Source organism: Poecilia mexicana, unplaced genomic scaffold (assembly GCF_051168715.1).
Source record: "Poecilia mexicana isolate PSO_F unplaced genomic scaffold, ASM5116871v1 scaffold_13, whole genome shotgun sequence".
Classification (NCBI taxonomy): Eukaryota; Metazoa; Chordata; class Actinopteri; order Cyprinodontiformes; family Poeciliidae; genus Poecilia; species Poecilia mexicana.
In genome coordinates, this window is record NW_028263382.1 from 20697518 (window position 1) to 20723227 (window position 25710).

The following is a 25710-nucleotide window of genomic DNA, read 5'->3' on the forward strand; positions in this document are numbered from 1 at the left end:
AAGCTTTTTTGCATGAAGTCCTGCCCCCTGTGAGTTTATTCAGTTTTGATAGCGTTAGCGAATGGCATACCTGTGGATATGAGGACATCAGCAGGGAAGATGCAGCAATGGCAGCGTAACAAGTAGTCCAATCATAACACATTACCTCTTTATGAGCGCATGGGAAAAATGACAGAAAAAATTCCGCACTATTAAAGGGAACAAGGTCAAATATAAGCTACACTTAAGCCTTTAAATTGTATGTGACAATTTTGTAAAAATAAATAAATAAATAAATGTGAACTACAGAACGTTCGGCGTGTTCACTGCCTTTTAAGCTGAGGCAGCAGGTTACCGCTGCTCTGACTTAGAAAGCCTGGATTTTTTGCAGTCAGTGATTACTTAAAGCTATTGTTAAAGTGTTGTTGGGATTGTCTTTGTGTGTGTGTGCGTGTGGGGGGAAAGTGGGGGTGTTTGCTGGTGGTGCCTCCAGACCCGTGCAGAGTTGCTACCTGTTTGTGTTTATCCATGGTGATCTTCGTGGAAGCGGTAGAGTTTCCCTCCCGCTCATAATTGCCATGCTTTACCCACTTGTGTGTTCTTAAACTATTGCAGATTCCCTTTTTTTTTTGTAAAGTAATTCATTTATCAAAGATGACTCATAGACCACAGAGTTTCTTACTTGTGGAAAGTTCAGCATGCAGGACATCTGTGCCTGCAATTTGTTAAGAGTTTCCTTCACTTATGGGTGTTTATTATGATAAATTTACTTTTGTTTAAACACAATACTCCAAATGTAAAAACTTGCCTCTTTGAAAAAGTGTTATTGACATTCCTTGTGATTTTTATATACCTAGCTCTCCTTTTGGTTTTCAACAGCTTCTGTCTTCAGCCTCAGTATCAGCGTCTGAGCGGATTTTCCACAGAATAACAAATCTGCTTGAACCGCTGTTTGATTGTTTCGTAGCATCAATATTTTGGTGACCTCACAGAGGTGACGGCCCATTGGAGCTCGGTTCTGTTTGTCCGCTCGAGCCATGTTAAGCGCTCCATTTATGCGCGCCCGTGTGTTTACAATAAAGTTGAAGTAAACATGGCAAAGAACGAGAACCCTCACACTTGAGTTCCTTTGATTCTTTTGGTGAAGAAGCTAAAACGTTTCTCTTGTTGCCCCCATATTATTTTTCAGTATTAAGATTTGACTTAAAAACAAAAATCCTGAAAACAAAACAAACAGCCCCATTCAATTTAGTTCACCAGAGTTCTTCAAATGTCCTTGAACTCCTCTGATGTCCATGTAGGTCAGCGTTTCTAACACAGTGCAGGAGGCTATCTCTTTTATCCACATATTATTTTAAAGCATATCGTTTTTTTCTAGGACAGGGTTATCACTCTCCTGGGAAGCAAGACTCATATGATGCAGTGATATACCCATGGTTCCTGGAGGAACAAGCTGAGATATTATGCAAAACTAAGAACCCATTTCTTTTTTCACAAAAACGAAATGTTTTTCTAAATCACAAGTTATTTTTAGAAATCTGGTACCAACATTGGACCTACATAATTCATGTGTATTCCCTACCAAGCTTAATTAGTCCAAAAATGTAAGTTTTGTAGTTCATCTACAGTCATAATAATGGGGAAAAAAATATTTGGAAGGCTTATTTTTAAAATGTATTTAAATAAAGAGTGTGATCAATATCGTATTTGAGATTTGATACTAGAGATGATCGAATGCAGCACAGACTAATTAAAAATCTCCTGCTGGATGTTTCAAAGCTAGCCACTCAGGGTACGTGTCATTTAGTAAGTGTCTGTCAATCCGACACAAGTTCTTTATCTCTGCTTAAGCATGCTGCTTAAAGTCGGAGATGGCCTCTTCATTGACTTTGCAACTCAGTGTTATTCAATCAGTCTGACAAGCAGTGATTGTTGGTCAGTTCTCTCAAAATGACAAAACATCTCCAGCCTACATGCAGCCAGGGTGCCACATTTATTTCACTAACGCCTGTTGATGCATATTCCACACCTACCAAAGATCATGTTTGAAGCCCTTTTCTGCCATCTGGTGTTCTTCCTAATTACTTAGCCTATTTTAGCTACACCAATACTTGCACACTACACATCACACATATTCAAATTATCAATCTCTATTTGATTTAGCTTCTACTTGACATAAATAATCTTTTCATACAATTGTAAATAAAGTTAGGCAGTAAGTTGTTAAAATGCATATATTCCTTTTCCAGTGCTCATGTCAGACAAAAACTAGATAGTACTTCACTAGAATGACTTAAAAATAACAAGGATTAGTGTAGCCATTCAATATCTTCAGATCCCACTACATCTGCAACGCCTATTGTCCCTAACGTTAGATAACTGGGCACTCACAGTCCAGCAATATTTAATACAGTCCAAACTAATGCCTTCATATTTTTTCAGCTTTGGGCAATCTCGTGGCTTTTTATTTTGTCTTACCAACCTTCTCCTGTAAGTTTTCCAAAACACCCAAATGAAAATATTCCAGATATTCCTGAATATTTAAAGTTTCTCCTGTTCTGTACAAGTGTGTAAACTTTTTTTTTGTCCTGCGGCAATATTTTTCCTAATATTTTAATGTTCCCAAAAGTCTTATTTTATTGGATGCTGTACGACTCCACGATTTACCAAAAAGCTCTGCTTTGGGTCAGCCTGACTTGCTCGGTGTGATTCTGAGTATGATGTCATTTGCCAGACGTAAGAACAATGACAGTCGCAACAACACTATGTGCTACAGAATACCTCATTATCCTTATTTCGACAGAGATACTTATCGTAACCTGACATGGAGCCACTGTGGCTCTGCTGCTGCAGCCGCGTTATTCAAGAATGCCCTTCATGAGCCGCCTACCTGTGATCCACGGCTTCCCAGAAGCATTTTCTCACCCGCTCCACATCAGTCCCCCAATGCACTTCTAATAAATTCCTCCATCATCATTGTCATGTTGACACAGCAGAGGAAGTTGATACGCTTAACGTCCAAAGCGTGCTGAAAATAACCCCATGTGTGATTGTTTTGCAGAGAAAGGCCATTGTGTGTCCATGGGAAGCTCTGCAGTCGCAGGGTCTCTCAGCTGATTCTTTAATGTGACCGGCACCCACTTCCCCCCATCTTTGCCTAGATAGACACTCACCTGCTCAGCAGGCCTTTGTGCAGCACATGCCGTATTGATTGCATGTTTCGGAGAAGAAATTTGTGGAGCACGTCTTGGTTTAAAATGAAAGCAATGCAGAGGTGGTTTTACTTCCCTGCTTGGAGATCCTTCCTTAGCTGATGAATTTAATTTAACTCAACCGCTTCTTCAGCAGTTTGCCTGTTTATTTTGCTCGCTGTTGAATTAGCAAGCTTTCTCTCCACACAGTAATTTACCACTTCCTGCCCGCGGTAACTTTTTGCAGCGCGTCGTCATGAGGCTGTGTATTTATTCAGTAGGATGGTTGTTTGTGCTTTCATTCATATATCCAAAGATGGATGTTTCATAAGATGATTAATTGCAAGTTATTTTCGTGCGTACGGCAATCCTTTGCGGTAGCTTTGTGGTGTTTCAACCATGTAAACAAGTGCGGAAATCTGTGTGTTTATGCACCAGGAACTACCTTAAGGGACATTCGCTGCTGCTCAAATGTGGTAGTGTGTAAAAAATATAAATTGTGCCACAAACATTCGACCAGTACGGAAGAAGACAAGGGCTGCTGAAAAGAAAAAGGAAGTTTTGATTTTCTCTCAGAATTTTGACTGTTCTTTTAACTTTAATCTCAGCATTTTGAGATTAAAGTCAGGATTTTTTCCCGTTTTTTTTGAGTGACACTTATCCTTGTCCAGGACAAGCTGCAAAAACTGAACAAGTTACATCAGTAGCTTTGTTCAGTGCTGGTTTATTTTACCTTTATCCCAAAAAAAAACAAAAAAACAACATGTCTTTTAAATCATTAAAACATATATATTGTGTGTCACAGATCTTCTACAAAGTCACTAGAGAGATTTTTCCTGGCGAGGAACTACTACTTTTCATGAAGGCTGAAGAGTATTTCTGCGACGCAATGGCTCCTGATATTCATGGTACGCATCAAACGCACAAATACACACACTTTTTCCACTTTTTTCCAATGCTCATCTTTTTAGACATCTCACTTTGTATTACAAAAGCTTCTCTTTTTCTCACAACACAGAGGAGAGGCAGTACCGCTGTGAGGACTGCGACCAGCACTTTGAGTCCCGCAGCGAGTTGCTGGATCACCAGAAGGAGCCGTGTGGGATGCCTCCCTCTGCTTTCCTCAACCCAGGTTTGACTTCTGTTTCTAAACAGGCATGCCTGTTTCACTCTGCTGTAAACGCTGAGCTGTGACGAGTGACGAGATGGATGAGCGCCTGGAGAGGGCGAACAGATATCTGTGTTAGGTGCTAAAGCTCTGAGATCACAGAGGAATAAACTGTGAAAGGATGAGTCCGACGGATAGGAAGCGGAGATTTATCTAAACCTACACGCGATAGATGTTTAACAAAAATCATTGTTTCTTGAGACTCTGGTACGGAAAAACAATCGTAGTTCATTGTAAAATCACAATTAGTCTCCATTGCAATTCTTCTGTGGAAAAAGGAGCAGTTAAGGTAAAACATACACTTTAGGTTTTGGGTCATTTATTTGTGTAATTATGCCAACATGTTTCTAGTAGAGGCAGTGCATGTTAGGGTTTCAAACCCTCTCAGATTTCTTATGCTGTTCTTCCTACAACGTGACGGAGCGATCAGAGTTTTATTTCACTGTAAATAAAACAAACTCCCACGTCAGCTGAGTGGAGTGTAACCCAACATCGGTTGGATATTTAGGGAAAACCATTCAAATACAATAAAACGTGAACGTCTGATAGAACTAGACGTAGAGAATTATGGGAAATATTTGAAGAAAGGTGTCGGTGTGAGATCTTAGAAAGTTTGAATCAGGGATGAAGGAGCTATGCAATACACCTCGTAAGTTTTCAGCCTTGTGCATGTCCGCACATCGTCTTGTAAAATTCATGGATCATTACGCCTCTGTGTGTCTGTCCTCCTCATGTTCTTCCTTTGTGCACAGGAGGGGACGCTGACCTGACAGCTCAAGAACCTCAAGATTTGCGGCCCCTTCATATGTCTCATGGCCTACACGAGTGTAAGGAGTGTGACCAGGTCTTCCCTGATGTCCAGAGGTATGCAACAAACAGCAACATCCAACCACCTGACTTACCGTAGAAATAAAATATGTCCTCTTCAAACACCTAAAAAGTCTGGCGTGTGCATGTGTTTAGCTCTTCTTCCCATGATGCCATTAAATAAAATTTACCGCTTTCAAAAATCACCCAATAAGGAAATGAAGACCACATGCATGTAGATAAATCTCTTTTAAATATGGCAGGTTTTTTGACAATGTTGGTAAGCCACAATAGCATCAAGTGATAGAGTTATGGAGAACTTTAATGGGGAGTAAGGTTATGATAAGAATTTAAGCCTTGGATGTCTCACAGAGATATGTTTAGTACATCACCTTTAGATTACAGCAGAGAAGTAAACAAAAAAGAGGGCAATTGTTGAAACAATGTCATCAGAAGACATGCTTAAAAGTAAGGAAGGAAAGCTTTGATGGGAAGATAGATTGACTGAAATAAAAATAATGACAAAATTTGAGAAAGTTTGAGGGTAGATACTTTGGTAAGGCGCCCTGAGCGATCTGACAAATCCTGATTGTTGTTTTTGTTTTTTTTTTTTTTGTTTTTTCATTTTGTCTTGCTGCAGTTTGGAGAACCACAGTCAGTCGCACTCTGAGGAGAGGGAATACAAGTGTGATCAGTGTCCCAAGGCTTTCAACTGGAAATCCAACTTGATCCGACATCAGATGTCGCATGACAGTGGCAAGCACTACGAATGTGAAAACTGCTCAAAGGTAAAGTGATGGAAGGGGCTGTTCAACAAATGCCTCTTGTCTGCGCACCCCTTTTCTCTTTCTGCACACGTTTGCTGAATCATATAGTAACTCCCCTGTGCGTCTCTTTGGTTGCTCCCCCCAGCAGGTGTTCACAGACCCCAGTAACCTGCAGAGGCACATTCGCTCTCAGCACGTCGGGGCTCGGGCCCATGCCTGCTCCGACTGCGGGAAGACGTTTGCAACGTCTTCGGGCCTCAAGCAGCATAAGCACATTCACAGCAGTGTCAAGCCCTTCATGTGTAAGTCACTAAGACCCTACCTATGTAAGTCTCCTCAGTACATTATAACAATAACAACACGACTTTATGACAAAAAGAAAATGATGATTTTGCAGAAACTGTAATTGATCTTTTTTCAGCTGTTTGGAACGTCATTTACTCTGACTTTTTTTTTTTTTGTACTGTTTGGTGTCTAAACAAGAATTGTGCAGTTTGTTTTCCTCCTGCCTCAGCACCTTCATATTCTGCTTGTATAGTAATACCGGCCTGCCACTTTGTCACAGTGACCAAGTGTGATCTGGTGAAGACAGAGGGGCTAACAGCCATTTTTTTTTTTTCTAGGATGCCTGCTCACTTAAGCATACACTTACGCCCCCTCTCGTCAACACCAGCCAGATCCAAACACGTTTTGACCTTTCACACTTTCACTACCACAAGAGATCTGATCTCCTCCTTCCCCTGAAGCACTGTGATCTTTCCCCTTTGCCCCTTCAGTCTTTTTCTTTCCTTTCCTTTCCTTCTTTTATACTTATGCAAACTTATACAAACCTGTCAACACACTTAATGCATCCTGAGTTTCAGGCACACACACGCACACACACACACATAAATATAGATATATGCATAGGCAGGAATGACTGCATCTCCATTGAAGACCTCATTATTCCCCTCTCTCCTTTTCTCCTCTCCTGCCTCCTCCATGTTCACCATTCCTCATAAATAGCAACCACATGTACAGCCCTGCGAATAGTCCATTTGCTGTAATCAGCAGGAAATATGCAGGTTTAAAAACAACTAATGGCTCTGTTAAAAAAAAAAAAAAAAAAAAAGACAGAGAAATGTGACAGCTGTCTGGACAAGATCATGTGTGTGTCTGTAAGATGTTTGTTTGACTGACTGCCGTTGAAGGACATGTATGTGTTTTGGAAAGAAGTTCTGTACATTCACAGGACTCTGTTTGCGTCTCGGTGCACGCGATGTGTCGAGGACGTGTGTGTCTTAACACTTTTCTGTGAGACGGAAGCACTCAACTCTCTATTACTCTATTACTTCGTCTCTCCCGAATGTGTTTACATGATCGGCCCTCGGTTTGATAACGGCTGATTACGTCACTTAAGCTATGGATCAGATATCACGTTCCGTGTGTAATGCGTGTGAGCTGTGTGTGTCGATAAATGTCACATTATTTATGATTCATGATCAGGAGACTTGTGTTAAAGTTTGTCCAGGCCCCCGTAGCCCTGCTTGTTAAACACACACTTTATAGCTTCTCTGACTTTTCAGCTTGAGCTAAAGGAACCTGACTACCTCAGTGGCCATGTCTGCTGCAGGGCAGGAGCTACAGCTAAGTCGTGGTTCAAAGTGCACTTAGCCATCTGCCAGACTAGAATGTTTTTTGTGATATAGTCTTTATTGTCTGTGCCTGTAATGTTGCTCGGCGAGAGAGATTTTTTACAATTGTAGAAAAATGTGCAAACAATCAAAAATCAAAATATGGTGAAAATCAGTCAAAAAAATAAAAAGAAAGATTATGAGCAGAGGAAGTGACAAATTGTCGTTTTGTTCAAAATGTTTTTGGCATTTTGACTACTTGGGCACTTCATACTAATGACATAAAGCGTTCCTTCTTAAAAAAAAAAAAAAAAAGCTCTTTAAAGCACATTTGCTCCAGTTCTCTGGATCTATTGAGTCCTCAAAAGACTGTTTATGTGAATGTGTTTCCCCAAATACTGCTCTTCCTCTCCATCTCTTTCATTTGCCTCTCTTGCCTGGAAGACATCCAAAGTATGCAGAGGTCTAATTGGAGACTGAGCCATAAAATATTTCCCTTACCTCTATTTCAACATCCAATACCAGTCTGAGCTAGATCAATCACACACATATACACATGCCTCCAACAATCAAATTCTTATTAATAGTCTGAACAACGCATCTACAAAGAATCCTATTGCGTGGAAGCAGACAACTAGGACCGAAATGCATCTCAAAACTGACAAAAAAGAAAACGGAAAACAATATAAACATGTCTTTTTCAACTCTTCCGATATCCAATAATATGTCAAACACAGATAAGGCTGACATATTAATAGTGATGACAGATAAAATCAAACTTTGGTTTGTTTTTGGATCGGGTGTTGTTACTGTACGCCAGTGCCAAGACAGAGTGACGGCCCGATTGACTGTGGGAAGGTCACTAAGCGCAGGATGACATGGCCTGAGGCATGGGGACAAGGTGAGGGGGCCGAGGGGCTGACTCAAGAGGCCCGGAGGGGGGTGAGGGAAGAGAGGCAGCAGAGGACGTGAGACCTGTCCCTGGGAACTGGACTGCAGGATAGGATTCATTCAACTCTGCTTCCTTTACGGACTTAAAATAGAGCCATTGTACTGCATGCGGCTGAGAAAGTGTGTATCTTTACGTCTACATGCCTGCGTGCGTGGGTGTGTGCGTGTGTGTGTGTGCGTGTGTGTGTGTGTGTGTGTGTGTGTGATTTCATTTCTTTTGTGTTATGAGAATATTCTGTGAATGTGCCTGCCTGTCCATATGAGTGTCTACGTGTGAGTGTTTGTGTGGACTCCTTGGGAGCGTCCCTGGGAGGACAATGGGCCAGAAGATTCCTGGGAATCTGGTTTGATGTGCAGGTGATGAGTGGCAGTGACTGACTCATATCATCAAGCAAGCAGATTCCCTCACAATGCCAGGATCTGGACACACCTTTTCATTTTGTTTGCTGGAGACCAAAAAGTCACAGTGATGGGAAAATGAGCATAAGCACTAACGGTGTTTCCTCCTCCCCGCACTTAGCCATTCTAATGGATATTAATTAGAGATATGAAGACATGTTATCTTTTCCACACTAGTGTTTTTGGTTCAGTGTGTCATGGGCATTAATGCATTCTCCATCTGTCTCTGTGTCCCTGCAGGTGAGGTATGCCACAAGTCCTATACCCAGTTCTCTAACCTTTGCCGGCACAAACGCATGCATGCTGACTGTCGCACACAGATAAAATGCAAGGACTGTGGGCAAATGTTCAGCACCACCTCGTCCCTCAACAAACATCGGCGCTTCTGTGAAGGAAAGAATCACTTCACAGCAGGGGGGTTGTTTGCGCAGGGCTTACCACTCCCTGGTACCCCCGGCTTAGACAAATCGGCTCTCACACTCGGTCACAGCAGCGCTGGACTTGCTGATTACTTCGGCGCAAGCCGCCACCATAGTGGGCTTACTTTCCCTGCAGCCCCGGCATTTCCTTTCAGCTTCCCCGGCTTGTTTCCTTCTGGACTATATCACCGGCCACAGCTCATTCCTGCCACCTCCGCTCCTGTCAGACACACGGCTCATGCACCTGTTACAGGGCCTGGTGTGGAACTAAGCAAAAGTCCTTTGCTTCCTCCGAGCCCTGGAGCTCTGGAGTCTCAAGAACTGTTGAAAGCGCTGTGCAAAAATGGCAGTTCACCTGGAAACGACATGCAAGACTCAGATCTTCCCAATCAGGGCTCCTCGGTGTCCGCAAAGCAGCAGAACAAGCAAAGTGACCAGTCTGAAAGCAGCGACGTGGACGACGTCAGCACGCCGAGTGGGAGTGATCTGGAGAGCACAACGGGCTCTGAACTCGAAAGCGACATGGACAGTGAGAAGGAGAGGGGAGTTGCTCGAGAAAATGGCAAAGGTCCAAGGAGAAAGGCCACTGAGAGAGACCCTCAAAGTCCCAGCTTGATAGGGAGCAGTACTGCTAAAGGCTTTCCAGGCCAGTCCCTCATACAGTCGTCACTAGACGAGCACACGGCTGTAACAGGGGCTGTAAATGACTCTATTAAGGCCATTGCCTCTATTGCAGAGAAATATTTTGGCTCAGCTGGGCTGGCTGGCTTGCAGGACAAGAAGGTTGGGTCTCTGCCCTACCCCTCTATGTTTCCACTGCCTTTCTTCCCGACTTTCTCTCCACCAGTTTACCCCTTGCCAGACAGGGACCTCAGACCAACAGGCGTGAAGGGTGAGCCACAGTCGCCAGGAGATGACTGCAAGAAGGCTCAGAGCAAGTCATCTGAGTCACCATTTGACCTCACTACCAAGCGAAAGGAGGGCAAACTGTCCCTGTTTGTTCCCACCAAAACCGATGCCACAAACGTTACTGGCCAGGACCAGCCTCTCGATCTGAGCCTGGGCTCCCGGGGCCGCGGACAGATTCCGTGTCAGGAGGAGACCAGGAAGAACAAGAGCTTTGAAGAGGAGAAGAGAGCAGTGGACGCTCCTAAAGCAGACACCTCCTTACAGCATGCCAGGCCCACCCCTTTTTTCATGGACCCTATCTACAGGTATTGTTATTCCCAGTATCTCCATTAATTGCATATTGCACGAGCGAAGACGGGCACTTCTGTTCATGGCTGTGCAGTCAACACGAGCTGATAGAAATCTACTATTAGCAGGGTTGAGAAGAGGAGAATGAGCGATCCGTTTGAGACTCTGAAAGACAAGTACATGCGGCCAACTCCAGGCTTCCTCTTCCATCCACAAGTAAGTTGTGACTGTAGGAGCTTGGGCAACGTAGGGCAAAGAGGGTATTTGTGCTCCTCCCTATAGGTTGTGTTTTGAAATGACAGGAATTCAGATGAATTTGATTAAGTCAACTAAATCCTGGGTGACTTTAGCCACACTACAGCTTGAATCTTAGACTCTGGGAAACCAGGTTTATAGATGAGAGGGCAATGTGGCGCTGACCCTGTCTGTGAATATTATGATTTTTTTTTTTTTTTCTGAGAGGCTCCTATTCGCAATGGGTGTCCCGGGCTGGCCAAACAGAATTAATGAGGATAAGTATGCACCCCCAGTTTTATACAAGCTACTGCCTTTTAAGCCCATTGTTGACTATCTAAACCAGATGTGGCACAAAGAAAGGCCACATTGTGACACATCTTCTCGTAATGTGTCTTTGATTACAATATAAAAAAAATGATATGCTCTTAAAGCAGTGATTTCTGCCCCTGCCTTCGCTGTGCCAGCACTTTCAGTGTGAGGCTCCACAGAAGGCTCGTGTCTGCGTATGTACTCCAGTGTGTGTGCCTGTGTGTGGGTATATGACACGTCGCTTTGGCGTTCATTTGTTCAATCTTACCCTGCGGGTGAGAACGGTCCGTCGGAAAGTGAAAACACCACTTTCTCAGGCGTATGACTTTTTTTTTTCTCTCTCTCTCTCTCTTCCCTTCCCTTTTTTCAGGCCGTTTCAGGTCTGGTTTTTACAGGCTGTTTCATTTGTCTGATTTATGTCTCCTGTCCAGACTGCGGCATGGCCCAGCCTGCAGCAGCCACATGGTCGTCCCACACGCCCTAATGAGGTGTCCTATCAGTAGAAACACTAACAGAGTGCTTAGGCCATCTTTATGACTTTATGATGTCTGGACACACAAATCATTCCCACAAACGCCAGACTTGCATAGGTCTAAGCCAGACTAGGCGAGAGGTTCTCCTGTAGACTTTAGTGTGGGTGCAGTATCGGTCACCTGACTCAGTTGTGAGCAGCATGTTAAAATAGAGTTTGCAAAACTTAGGGGACTGGGGATACTTTTCAAAACCTTGAGTGATTCATCTCATTATTTCCTGGCAGGAAATTTTACTGCGAGCCAATACTGGGTTAGATTATATTCTGCAGTTGGAATTGTAACCTCCCATAATGAGCTTATTGAACACCAGAACGTGTTGGAAACTATTAGTCTCTCTAGGCAAGCCGCTGCCATAACACAAGAGACAGACACTCCATTGCTCATTCAGAGTTAATTGCACCAAGATTCCTCCTTCCTCTCTGTAGTAATATGTGTTGATTCATCCACCACGTCTTGGTTCTGACTGCCTTCTTTTTTTTTTTCTCCCTCTCTTCCGCCCCTCAGTTTCGTTTGCCAGATCAGAGAACTTGGGTAAGTTCCTTTTTGACCTGGAGTGCTGTTCCTCTACCAGTCAAACCCTGAATCATAACTCATGCATGGGCTGAATAAGAGTTTACACAAGGACATTTGCATGGCTTTCAGCCTGTCACGGTCGCACACGAGCAGAGCACAAAATTGAATCGCTGTCTGATATATCGCTACGATTCTCATCACGCATATTTAATTGCGTGATATTATGTTGCATGTACAGCACCTTTCTAAAGTATTCACGAACATTGAAATTTTTTTACCTTACATCGCTTTTTAACCCTTTTTTTACTTTTAATATTCTATGTGGTAGACTAAGACAAAATAGCACATTAATATATTATTTTATTTTATAATATATTCAACCCTATCAGTGTGATATTTCTAATTAAAGACCAGACTAGCCAAGGCTTTAGAGGCTTGGTTGAGAACAAACGCTGAATTTGCTCTGGTTCGATTAAACCACAATGAAACTTTTTTGGGTCCAAATGGGCGTCAGATTTCATTTCAACAGCGATGCATTGGCAGCATCATGCTGCAGGCACGTTTTATTTTAGCTGGGACAGAAAAGTCCATCAGAGTCACAGCAAAAACAACAAAACAAAAAACTCTGCTGGGTTTTGACTTGGCAGGCTGAATAGAAATGCAAGCCACACGTTTCAGATCTTTTTCTCTGTTAAAATTTTCAAGAATAATTTTTCTTGTTCTCTCCGTTACATAACCATATGCTCTATTATTTATTACTATATATGTAAGTCAATTACATCATACAATAAAGGACATAAAGTGCTTTTGCAAGACACTGTAACTGAGCATGCTTTATTTATTTGAAGTAACATCTTTACATTCACTCTCTACTCTAATTAACGTGGAACATTTTAAAGAGGGAATTTCCAGCTGAGTTACACCCTCTCCATCTAACAGCTCTTAACATGTGTTTGCTTAGCTGGTGAATGAAGAGGGATTTTTCTCTTTTTTTCCCTACATGAGTGGATGGGAGGGATAAATGCAAGGTGTCCTTGTTTGTGTGTGTGCGTGTGTGTGTGTGTGTGTGTGTGTGTGTGTGTGTAGTGGTTGGTGGGATTGGGGTGTGTCTTTACTGCATTAGAGAACGGGTAACAGTCTCTCTGGGATTCTGTTGGGCTGGGTGTGTGTGTGTGTGTGGGGCGGGGGAGGGCAGACCCCTCCCTCCACACATCTGGTTCCCGATAAAGATCAACAATTGAGAATGCATCTCGCTAATTAAGGCCCTAACAGCATCACTGACATCTGAAGATAGCCAATCAAGTGCTGGTCCCAGAGCGACACTATAGCAACAAGCAACTTCACAGACACATTCGTGCTCCCTCTCGGGAAAAGACAGGGAGTTTCGGGAGGTATGCGTTTGTGTTTACGATCGCCCAAAAGCGTGGGTGGGTTCGTGTCGGTGTCTCGCACAGAGATGTAGGTGGTCAAACAGTGACCTTATCGAACTAACTTACATGCATAACAGACTCCGTGGGAGATTCCTTAGACTGATTTTGTACAATCTAGCTAAGAAAACCTGTAAATTATTTACCAATAGCAGAAAATTAAGGCACAGCAATACTCGTGTTTTATGTGAAACACATAAACTCTTACATTTGAAAATCCTGGCAGAGATCAGTACTAAAAAAATAAAAAAAATAAAAACAGTTTGGAAACCGTTCCGAATTCCCCAGTAGATGGAGCCGAGAGTGAGCTCAAAGAAAAGTCTTATCGGACAAACACGATACCGCCGACAGCCGTAGAGGCCCTAGTGTTCCCGAGATTTATGGATTCTCATCAAGGGAGGCAGGCAAACTGACTTCTTCGCAGTTTTCTGAAACAAGCCCAACGAGATACACATTGTATTTCCAGGAAAGATGTGAAAGCATTTAATCTCCGTTGAGCTCGCTCTGGCTTTCTCTCTGTCGCACTTTGATTCATGCCGCGTAACGCTGGCATATTCATAATCAAACAGTCCTGACACTCCACATCCTCCCTCGGTGGGACCGTCGACGGCTGCGGCAGGAACTTTACACTCGGCCGTCACTCTTAATCACTTGCTCCCAACTCTGAACTTCGGCGCCATCCATCAACCATCAGTTCCTCTCTTTCTTCCAGACCCTTCACTGCCTCGTTTGCATGTTCTTTTTTTTTTCTTCCTTCTTCTTCTTTCTTCTTTCCTGTTGCATTCCTCCTCCCTCCCCCCCTCCTGTAATCATCAAGTCCTCCATCATATTCTTCTTCTCCGGTTTTCATCCTCTGTTTCTTCTCTCCCTGTCTTGTCATTCTTGGCGAGAAGCCTGAGAGTGACAGGGGGTGAAAGCGGGAGATGGAATGTCAGAGTCGGAGCAGGGCTCCGGTGGAGGACCTGAATCAACACTGATTTGTCCCCTTATTGAAATAAGAAGACGAAACAGGCTGAAAATTCAATACACGTAAAATAATGCAAATTTGTGTGGGCCCTTTAAAAGACGGAGGGGGAAAAAAAAAAAAGAAAAACTTTGTGTGTGTGCATGTGTGCGTGTGTCTACGATGGTCTGACAGGCCCTGCGGCCTACTGAGACCCCCACCTCTCGCTCCCCCCCTGCAGACCCCCTCTCCTCCCCAACATCCCGCCCCTCTCAGCACAGCGATATCATTATTACCCGTGTCTGGCCCTTGATCAGTAATGTCAACATCTTTCATATTGACGAATGTGCTGTCTGCCCACATTGTGCACAGAATGGTTTACAGCCCAGCAGTGGACATGAATCACTCCTCTGCCACACACGTACAAAACACACACACACACACACACCCCCACACACACACACACACACACACACACACGCACGGACATACGTTAGGGCAGCGTTACGCAGGCCTACCTGAAAACGCACAGATGTGCACTGAGCTGGTAGAATCGCCCTCACATACAGCGTACATGCTCTTTACTCATATAAATAGACGCACATAAAAACACATTACAGACACATTCCTCTTTCTCACACACATACGTATAGTTTCCGTTTTGTGCACATTTCCAGGCAGTTAATCAACTAAGACCACCAGAGCTTTTTTTTTTTTTTTCTGCTCATGTGCATCTACCCAGCACACATTTCCTTGGAGAGTTCTGATGAAAGTAAATGTTCAGTTTCATTAGTAGATTGGCTGTAGTCTGTAATCCCCTGTGCGTGCGTGTGTGTGTGTGTGTGTGTGTGTGTGTGTATTTATTGCATGCATGCTTTATGATTATTTGTTGGCTGCATTTAACATTTAGATTTGCACAGCTGCTTGCTGCTGATCATCAATGGGAAGATGACATGTGTTTGTTGCAGAAAAGTTATGAATCAGTGTCAGATCCACTTGTCATGCCCCATATCAGCTGTTTCACCTTGCGATGCATGAATCATTGATGAATGTCACGATAAAAATGCACCCAATACCTGTTTCGCTTCTATTCAACTTGTATGACGCCTGTAAACAACACGCATCAGTCAACGACGTAAACAAATCTGTAAATGAGCCGCCAGGAGTCATTCAGAAAGTTTTAGGCGTCTCACAATTCTGTAATGGCTTTTTTGTCTTTGGTACAAGAATTACATGGCACATAAAAATATAATGAAGCTGTATATTCCGTATCATTTCCACTAAGCCTGCTGTTACACTATATTGGGTGCTACATTTTGCTGTGTACGTTTGGTTGGATGTTGCAATCGGATTCAACAATGTGAATCAGCCCCTCACGTCCTCCCAAATCGCCTGTCTCTGCAGATGACGGCCATCGAGAGCATGGCAGAGAAGCTGGAGACATTTGGCTCCTTGAAGCCGGAGACAGGAGAACTGCTGCGCTCCGTCCCGTCCATGTTCGACTTCAGAGCTCCGCCCTCCACTCTTCCAGAGACACTGTTGCGCAAGGGCAAGGAGCGCTACACATGCAGGTAACTCTGGTACTGATCTGATAAGAGCTGTTTGATTATTTATTTCCTCCGAGCACGGAAATGTACATTTGTTTTTTGTTTTTGTTTTTAAAAAAAAAAAAAAAAAAAAAAAACACTTAAGATTGCATATGTTAAGCACTGCAAATGAATGTAACTGTTTTGTAGATACTGTGGAAAAATATTCCCTCGTTCTGCCAACCTGACTCGCCATCTCAGGACTCATACTGGAGAGCAGCCTTACAGGTAATCCTGCTCTATAAACTCTACAAGCCTTTTCCTGTTGTAGAGTCGGCCCAAGGCATAAGCACACTAGGAATCTCAGAGGCAGAAGGCCTCAGAGAGCGGAGGGATTTTCAAAGAAGACCACAAAATTAAGTTGCAACGTTTATCTTTTGTACAAAAATAACTTACAGTTTTCTCCCTCCCATCGTCTGCTTACTTTCAGAGCCCTAACTGGAACAGCAAACTTTGTCTAAACAAATAAAAATATATGTATCTTTGTCAAAAGGAAAAAAAAAACAAACAAAAAAAACAAACAAAAAAAACAAGCTTTCCTGGGTGCTATCAAAAAATATATCATTTTGAAATGACTTGGAGATTTGGTTAAGCTGTCTGTAAACATGTAGTGCTCTATTTGTATTAATTTATTTCATGCTGAAAAACGTAATATTCTTAATGTCAGACTGACATTGAAGAAATAATAAACTTATATGATATAAATAATATAAAGAAGCTATAACTGAGGCCCTCGCAGAGCTCTGTTCAGCCGATTAACAAAAAAGAAAACAGTGTGACTTAGTGTTGGATGCTGTCTCTACATTAGAGTAATAAAGATTTGTGTTGTGCTTTGAATACTTTGTGCTAGCTTCTCCATCTCCATTTGTCTTTCTGCACTTTATGAAACTAACCTAGCTGGGGGGGTTTTCTCTCTCTAATCGAGAATTGTGTTTGCACAAAAACACATTAACTCAAATCTGAAATAGGGAATCTAACATTTCCTCTTCTGCAAAAGAAAGCAGCAAATTTCAGTTCGAACAATAAATAAAAAGTACAAAAAAAAAAAAAAAAAAAAGGTAATTTGTTAGCAAGACGCAGACGTTTTCCCAGGGATTACCAGACCACAGTTTGAACGGAGTTTATGTGTGTTTTCCTATGCCATAAGCTTGGAATAATTATCCCACTGCTAAATAATTTACCCAATGAAAAATGATAACTGTTGCTTTGGTGACAGAACTGTGGGGTGGAGGAGGGCTGGGGCAAGGGGGACAGGGGGTGGAGGTGGGGAGGGGTAGTGGTGAGGAGACGTTTGTTGAAAATCGGGGGAGATGAGAAGTCCAGACTTAGCAGCTGTGGTCATTTCTCTTGCAGTTATGAGGCCAGACTCAAAGCAAGCTGCAGGCTTTGGATACAAGTGAGACTTCCTTGCTGTCCAAGGGGGTCGTCATGACATTAAGGAGCCCCCCCCCCCAGACCCCGTCATTTATGTTACTGTGGTCCTTAAAACTAATTTTTCTCACTTTGTTTTGTGTCCATTTCATTGCGCACGCAGAAATTCACTTTTGCACATCAGCTGCATTTGGATAATGAATACAACCTTGCTGAAGTTATCCAGCTTTGTAGTTACCAAGGTGGAAGAATGTTGGCCCAAAGTTTGGAGGAGGCCTATTGACCACAGGGGAGAGAGTAAGACAGATGTAGGCCTTTCCTGCCCCAGCCTGATAGCCCACAACTCTACGTGCTGGCATGCCATTAAAAAGATCACCGCTGTTTATTGTAATTCCTTTTTTTTTTCTCTCTTGTGTGGAGATAACCAGGAGGGTTCCTGAGGGACAGCCAAGAGAGCGAGCTAATTCCACCAGCAAAAAAAAAAAAAAAAAAAGATGTAATCTTCTCGTATAATTTTGCATGAAGAAACTTGGCAGGAGCCCCTAATTTTGCAGGGCTTGAACCAAATCTGTTGCGTGCTTATTTTGTGAGAGAAGAATGCAGCTTTATTGCGCTGGCTGGAGATAAGAGAGCAGAGCTGTTTCACCTTAAACAGGCTCTTCCATCATGTGTGAGGCTGGGGGACTCGGCATGTGTGTGTGCGCTGGTGTGTCCGGCGTTACCGATTTCAGTTCTGTTTCCCACAGAAATAAACGCCAGCTTCATTATCCATCTCCTCCTACGTCGCTGTTTATTGTTGAACGTTTTTTTTTTTTTTTTCTTCTTTTATCCGCTCTCTGTGCAGGTGTAAATACTGCGACCGCTCCTTCAGCATCTCCTCCAACCTGCAGCGGCACATTCGCAACATTCACAACAAGGAGAAGCCCTTCAAGTGCCACCTGTGCGACCGCTGCTTCGGCCAGCAGACCAACCTTGACCGCCACCTCAAAAAGCATGAAAACGGCCACCTGTCAGGTGAGCCCCGAACCATACGGATCTTCACACAGAAGTCTCCTCTTTCCAAATCCCCTCCAATTTATGTGTTTTGTGAAATAAAGCTGATTTGCTTGCTTTTAAGACTCATAAATGATTCTGTGCAGGAGAATAAAAGTAAATCTTCCATCCATCGTCTCCCCTGCATAAATTGGCTCTGGATATTTAATTATTTTTTTTATTTTTTATTTTTTTTTTTACAATGAACTGCTTTCATCAGCATATCACAGCTCACAAGTTTGTTCGGTTGCGTCATTCTGAATCAGCAGAACGAGTGGTGACAACTGGTCAGCAGCCAACATCAGCAGGGGAGGCGGCCACTTAATCATGCCTAATGTACTATCAAATACAAATGTATTTATTAGCTAAGCTTTTCCTTTTGCGCATGAGACAGTATATTTTCTAACTGATTAGATTAAAGGAATTTGGTTTCTACCACAGTTCTGCATCTACCAGTGATGTCAACTGAGCCTAAGCAGCAGGAATACTGCCAAACTGATATATGGCGTGATACGAACAGATAATATTTCACAACGGAGTAATAAATGAGGATGCACACAGCGCCTTGGAAAAGTATTCAAATTTTGAAACACTTCCTCGTTTTGTCATGTTAACAATCTCAGCATGAACCCAGCTGTTCTGTTAGCGAACATTAATGGAGGAACGGCATTTAGAAAACCAAGAAACATAGCAGAAAGGTCAGTGCCAGTTAGTGGAGAGTTACGTTTCAAATCGATATCTCACAGTTTGAGCGTCTCACAGAGCTCTGTTCGCGTGAGATTAGTTGAGGTCTCACCAAAACCAAAACTGAACTTTATTTTGCAAAAACAGCACTGCTTTTACACCCTACACACACCCTATTTTACACACATAGTGGTGGCAGCGCCATGCTGTGGGAACCAAGCTTATGGCAACCCCAGAGGAGACAGGACAAGAAAAAAAAGAAAAAAACTGAAGAAGAGGTTTATCATCCAATAAAACCGATATTTTAGCTTTTTCGTGTTTTTCTGCAGGAACTGCAATGTCGTCCCCGCAGTCGGAGTTGGACAGCAGCAGTGCCATATTGGACGACAAAGAAGACTCCTATTTCAATGAAATAAGAAATTTTATTAGCAGCGCAAGTCAGAACCAGACATCACCAGACCCCTCTGAAGAAGGGTAAGCACAGCTTCCCGTGTTCCCTTTGTCAGATCTGCATCTACACTGAAGCTCTTTTTTTAATTAATGTACTACTCAAGTAGCTTTAATATGTTACCTCTTATCAGCCTGTTTATGCTTATTTATTTATTTTTTTTACTCTCAGTCTCTGTTATTAACCACACTACTTTTAGGGCTCCTAATGAGAGACCAATCATCTGTGATAGTAAAATCCCGGATTTTGGAATTCCTGTTGAGCTTTTAATACTGCTTGCCATTCGGCCACAGGGAAGGAAAGATATCTTTGTGTGTGCAAAAATGTCCGAGCGTTATGCAAATTGGTTCTTGTTGTGGCGATTAGATCAGAAAGCAGTTAGGAGGGTCGCTCCGTTTGTTTTTCCATGTCTCACATTGGTGGGATCACAGATTGGAGATCGCGGATAAGGCCTGTGAGAGCCGGACCGGGTGGTAAGCTATCAGGAGGGGAACTGGAGAAGAATGGAGAAGAAATGGTGGCGGGGGTAGAGGGTGAGGGGAAGCTGCAGCAGCTAGTCCGCCACATCTGGAACCAACATGTCTGCCTACAGGAAAAGTGTAGATGGGGGTGGGGTCAAAGGGTCGGCCTGTGTTTCCTTTCAAACTGCAGTGCTCCTGACTGCTCCTGATAGATACTTTATCCTCAGCAAATTACCACGTTTGAAAGCGTAATTAGCGAATCTGTTTTCTTAATCACAGAGTTCTCGCTCTCTTCTTTGGAGTTAGCTCCTTCTTGCAGCTGTGCAAGCTCGGGACGGCACGAACACTGCCCTGACAGTGCACCGTTCTAAGCTGGAGCTGCGTTGGAAGAACAACCGCATCCGCTGCTGATGACTATCAGTCCACAATTTTTCTCATTTGTAATATTAGCCCCTTTTTTTTTTCAGACAAATCCAGTTCAGGTATCCCATTTTTTCCCCCTTCTCTCTTGTACTGTTGGGTTGTGTTAGCCTTCCGATATTCTCATTGTTCACTTCTCAGTGTTTTTTCTCTGAAGCCTTTGTGCAAAGAAATGGCATTTTTGCAAGCTGACGAGAGATGTCCTAGAGTGTAATTAGTGAATCAGTCTTAATGTGGTTCCAGATGATTTGCCAAATGGTGGTTTCCTGTGGTGCTGAGACAGAGGGACAGATTAAGACTCCAGCAGTTTGGATAGCTGGCCCCCTCTCCCTCTTCGGGGATAGAGGAGTAGGCCGGTTGGCAGCTCTCTCATAACTCTCCCAGCAAATGGGGCTGTCAGCTAAATATTTGGCCTATTAGATGAATACGAGATAGTAGAGAAAATAAACAAAGAGAGAGGCAGAGCACTCCATTTAAGTGCCCCAGTGATCAGCCCAGCGCTGCTGTGCCCAAAGGGGCCCCAAAAGCTTGATGACAAACTGGATTCCGGCTTTGCTCGGCTGCAGATCCTCCACTTCTTGCTTTGTTATTCTCGTGGCGTCCACAGTTTACGGTTTAAACTGAAGGACCCACGACAGCACGCAAAGCTTTCTGTACTTACTTTCTTTTACAAAACAAAAAAGACCAACAGTATAGATGGGATTTATAGTTATTGTTCTGTGAATGATCCTAATCCACAGGCTAAACGGAGGCCTGCTGGAGGAGGGGAAACCCCTGATGCCCAGCCACGGATCACGTGACCTGGAAGATGAGGAAGCGGAAGACCTGGATGCTGAGGAGGAAGAAGCGGAGGAGCCGAGGAACAGTCCTCCGAAGACAGACGTCAAGGTGCATCCCAGCAGCGTCGGCGACGATGAAATGGACTTCAGTGAGCCCAGCAACTTAAACCTCAGCTGCAAAACCTCTCCGAGGAGGTAAATGTTACATGAGAGCATCCACCTATTAAGATGTCTCTTGAAAGCCTTTTTTAATTTTTTTATATTTTAGACAATTTTTTAAAAATATTTTTTACACACTTCATTAATTTATTGTGTTACACTGCTCCAATATCGAATGAATACTTTGCTGTCTGATTTTAGTGGCTCCTTGATTGAACATTTGTGCTTGTGGAAGCACTCTTAAATCTTATATTTAATATTTGCAATGGCATTTAATTCTATTCTATCCTATTGCCTTTTCCTAACTTCCAGGTATTCACATGAGGAGGAACAGAGCAGCTTCTCAGCTTTGGATCAGATCCACCGTTTCTCGGATCTGCGCAAAATGGAGGAGAGCGAGCTGAGTGACAGAGATGGAGACGGAGATGGAGATGAGGACGATGGATCCTTCGCCTCCCCATCACTCGCCAAGGCAGTCAAACAGCCGCTCTTTAGGAAATCCAAGTCTCAGGTATGAGGAACATCTCCAGTTCTCCCCCAACCCTCCATTTCTTCTGGCATTCCTGGTAAAGATGTGCTAAATGCTTAAACATGAATACTTCCTGTATTGCATTTGTTTACTCTCAGACTGAAACATTATTAAAAAAAAAAAAGAAATTCTACCTCATATTTAGTAAGGAATAACAATCAAAACATTAAGAAATGCTATTTTTGATATGTCTTTCCAGACAAAGCAATTCTTATTAAGATGCATTTGATGCGATGTAAACCAGAAATAAGAAAAACTTTTAATTAATATTAAAGCTGCAATATGTAATCTCCATGACATATCACAACATGGTGACAGATTCAACAAATATGCAAGAAAAAAACAACAACACATTTTTATAAAGGTTATATACTGCAGCTTTAAGGACAATAGGTATGTTAGATGAGTTTTATTTCTTTTCAGTCATAACCACAAATTATACATATACTTTATGTAGTTACCTGCAGCGTTGTTTGCATGTATTTGTGTGTGTATCTGTGTTTGGAGTGGCTCCAGCTAACAGCTGCCTGTCACTCTGTCTGATCAATTTAGCTAAAAGCTAAAAGGGGGTTGAGCTTTCAGATGAACTACTACTTCTGAAATGTTGGGGAAAAACAAGATGAAACAGTGTTGCCACATGAAAAGTGATGTAGTTGGGTGACGCAGGGGTAAAGTGTGCGACCCATGGACAGAGTCCTTAGTTCTCGATGGGTTTGAGTCCCGGTGCAATGACCTCTGACATGCCCCCCCCCCTCTCTCTCACAACCTAATTTCTTGTCTCCAAAAAAGGCCACGAGAGCCAATAAAATGACGTACCAACAGAGTGGTACGTCGGGGTTACCAAGTCGCCAAAACAAAAACTCACTTCAAGGCTTTTTCTCATATCTTCACCAGGAGTGCCAGTAATTATGTCCTTTTGTTTGCCTCCCCTGCACGAATCACCATAATCAAGCTCTGCGTCCCTCTTCTGTTCCCTCAGGCGTATGCCATGATGTTGTCTCTGGCCGAAAAGGACTCTCTCCACTCCGCCCCCCACACCCCGGCCACCATGTGGCACAGTCTGGCACGGGCTGCGGCTGAATCCAGTGCCATCCAGTCCCTCAGCCACGTATGATGACGCCTAACACCGTTGCGTTCCACAACCCCTGACCTGATTACGGCAGCGGGCGTCCCGCCACAGAGGCTATCAGAGGGTCCCAGACCGTCCACAGAGTGACTGCTGAGCAGAACCATGACCCATCTGACTGCCTTAAACACAAAGCAGGGTCACTGTAACCACACAAAACCCTTTGGCAAATACAAAAAGTTAAAATTATTATTTTTTTGTTTTCACAATAACAACAACAACTAAGTTGCGGTTAAAAAAACAAACAAACAAAAAAAAGATGACACTAAAGTAATACAAGTCTGTATTTATTCTTCAGAGTTTCTCTGTTTTGCACAGCAAAAAGGCCGCTGATGCAGACGAATAACACGGATTTTGCTGGCGTTGTCGATGCTCGAGCGCATCCGGGGAACATTCTTGAGAGTCGGTTTCAGCGTAGCATGTTTCGTTGCGTGTAAAGCAAAAGAGCAAGAACGCCAAGTCAAGTTTCACCCCCACAGAGATCCGCAGACGTTCGACTTTTGGGATTGAAAGCTGCTCCTCGTTCAGACGGCAAGATCAGCACTTGAATATTGACGAAGCATCTGCGAGAAACACATGAAAATGAGCTCAACTGAAATAAGGCCAGTCCTCCTGTTTGTGTGTCTGTGACTGCGTGTGTCTGTACAATCACAGCACTGTATGCGAGTTTCGAGCAGCGCCCCATCCTGCCCACCTGCGCTATGTGTGAACGGATATAAATAGATTGTCTTTTTAGTGTAAGAGAAGAAACGATGTTTTGTTTTGTACTTTTCCTTGTTTTTGTTATTTACTGAGATAAGTAGCCAGTGCTGACGATAATTGTCATTCTGTAAAGGGCATACGTCTTTTTTTTTTTCAAAAACTTCTTGAATTCATCCTAGCCGACCGACAATACCACTAAATAGACTGAATGCTAGTTGTTAGCAACTCCATTTTCATGTGTCTTTCTTTTTTTTTTTTTTGTTTTTTTTAGACAATCATTTGTTTTGTTTTTTATTTGGTCGGTGTTGTTGTTATTTGCTGTTGTATTTTTGAGAATTGTATTTATTTCTTGGCAAACTGTAGTTTGTTTACTGAATAGCACTGCTCTTAGCCCAGGAGAAAGAGGGAGATTCCCACCCCGGGCCAATCCTGATCCCCAGTCGTGGGGCTTGTAGATTACGTTTGATTGCCGCATAGTATTAAAAATGCAGTTCACTCCTTACTGTACTAATTAAACCAGTCAATTAATAGATTTTGTTTAGTTTTTTTTTTTTTTTTTTATGATTCAGTTGAAAAAAAAGGAAAAAAAAAATCAAACTGTTTAAAGGACAAACAATCAGGTTTAATTCGATCCGAAGCGCATGGATGGTCTGTAAAGATCCGTATCTGACATTTTCTATGATCGTCTGCAAAGCTTGTGTGATGTTCGGTTCATGTTAATTCCTCGTGCCAAACTTATGGTAAATAACAGAATACTTTTGTTTATTCTCCCGTTTTGAGGGACCAGACTTCTTTTTTTGTTTTTGTGCTTTTTGATTGTTTATAATCGATTTTAAAAATTAATCAGCAAGTTGAGGTACTTTGTTTTAATGCTTTCTACAATGTAACTGTTATGCATTTCAACTCAATACTGTGGGAGGAACAACTAAGAAAATAAAAGAATACAGTGTAGATTGACTTGTTTTCTGTTTAGTCCTCTTCTTTTTTTTCCTTTTCATTGTCTTACAGCTCCATGGCAGCCCATCATTTTGGCCCAAACTGGAGGCATGAGTCAGAATACCACCTGGCTTTTTCTCCTGGCGCTCCCATGGCCTCCAGGAGCGAGGGAGACCCTGAACTCTGCTCCTCTTTCTTTTCCTCAAGGCCTTGGCTCACATTTAGAGAGGGAAGCGGAGAAAAGGCGGCAGAGGGCTTGAATGTGGTAGTGGGAGCTGAGGCAGGAATGCGTCCTCTTTATTTGTGTCCATTTGTGGGGCATGATGGATGAGGTGGGTAGATGTGATGACCTGGCTCATCGCTCAAACACTCAATAAGAGTCCCCTTCCTGCAGCAGGCCTCCCCATCCGGCCAACCAACCCCCCTTCTTTGTCGCTGCTGCCAGCCAACGTGGGCGGACATTGTGGCTGCGAGGGCAGGAGCCCTATTGTCCGACGAATCACTCAACTTGGGGGTGGGGGTGCAGAAACTGGGCATGTCAGTGAAGATGCTTGGTGCTGACGCTCCACGTTTACAGTGCTCTTGGCACCTTAATGGATGGGTTGCTTTCTCAAGGCCTTCGGGGCTCAACGCGGCGTCCGGCTTTGTCGAGGTCACACAGGGTCAGGCGATGCTGATGAGGTCAGTTTGGGTCACCCAGCTTCGATGAGGTCAGCTTCATCATTGGTGGCGATTCCGAAAGTCATGGCCATAATGAAGTGGTGAGGATATTGCCTTTGACCGTGCGTTTTGCCACCTGTGGACTAATTTTGCCTCGCAAAGCTGAGCTGAACTTTCTCCATGGTAGCGACGTTACAGCCGCAGGAATTTTATGTAATGAAACCTTACGGAGTAGCACACGAGTACAAGGCTGAAAATAATTGTCTATTCTTGGAGACAGTTGCCTTAAAAGCCAGAGAAAATATTTTGTGTGAAATTCACACTAGATCAGCACTTTCTACAATCCTCAGACCAAACCAGCCCC

The 25710-nt window shown here is 43.1% G+C and overlaps 1 protein-coding gene across 5 annotated transcripts in view; it reads left to right on the forward strand.

Moving 5' to 3' along the window:
• The window catches only part of mecom (MDS1 and EVI1 complex locus), a 100882-nt gene extending 76175 nt beyond the window's left edge, over nucleotides 1–24707 (forward strand). The window contains exons 3-17 of one of the 5 annotated variants that reach the window (XM_088011855.1): nucleotides 3976–4078; nucleotides 4189–4302; nucleotides 5091–5202; nucleotides 5786–5933; nucleotides 6058–6238; nucleotides 9116–10508; nucleotides 10617–10707; nucleotides 12075–12101; nucleotides 15858–16024; nucleotides 16190–16267; nucleotides 18255–18424; nucleotides 19456–19600; nucleotides 21196–21429; nucleotides 21706–21904; nucleotides 22902–24707. In XM_088011855.1, coding sequence (XP_087867981.1) covers nucleotides 3976–4078; nucleotides 4189–4302; nucleotides 5091–5202; nucleotides 5786–5933; nucleotides 6058–6238; nucleotides 9116–10508; nucleotides 10617–10707; nucleotides 12075–12101; nucleotides 15858–16024; nucleotides 16190–16267; nucleotides 18255–18424; nucleotides 19456–19600; nucleotides 21196–21429; nucleotides 21706–21904; nucleotides 22902–23036 — 3297 coding nt within the window. In that variant the 3' untranslated portion in view covers nucleotides 23037–24707. The remainder of the gene's footprint in view (nucleotides 1–3975; nucleotides 4079–4188; nucleotides 4303–5090; nucleotides 5203–5785; nucleotides 5934–6057; nucleotides 6239–9115; nucleotides 10509–10616; nucleotides 10708–12074; nucleotides 12102–15857; nucleotides 16025–16189; nucleotides 16268–18254; nucleotides 18425–19455; nucleotides 19601–21195; nucleotides 21430–21705; nucleotides 21905–22901) is intronic. The other 4 variants (XM_088011856.1, XM_088011857.1, XM_088011858.1 and 1 more) reach the window with 4 other exon arrangements.
• Nucleotides 24708–25710: the final 1003 nt, after the last annotated feature.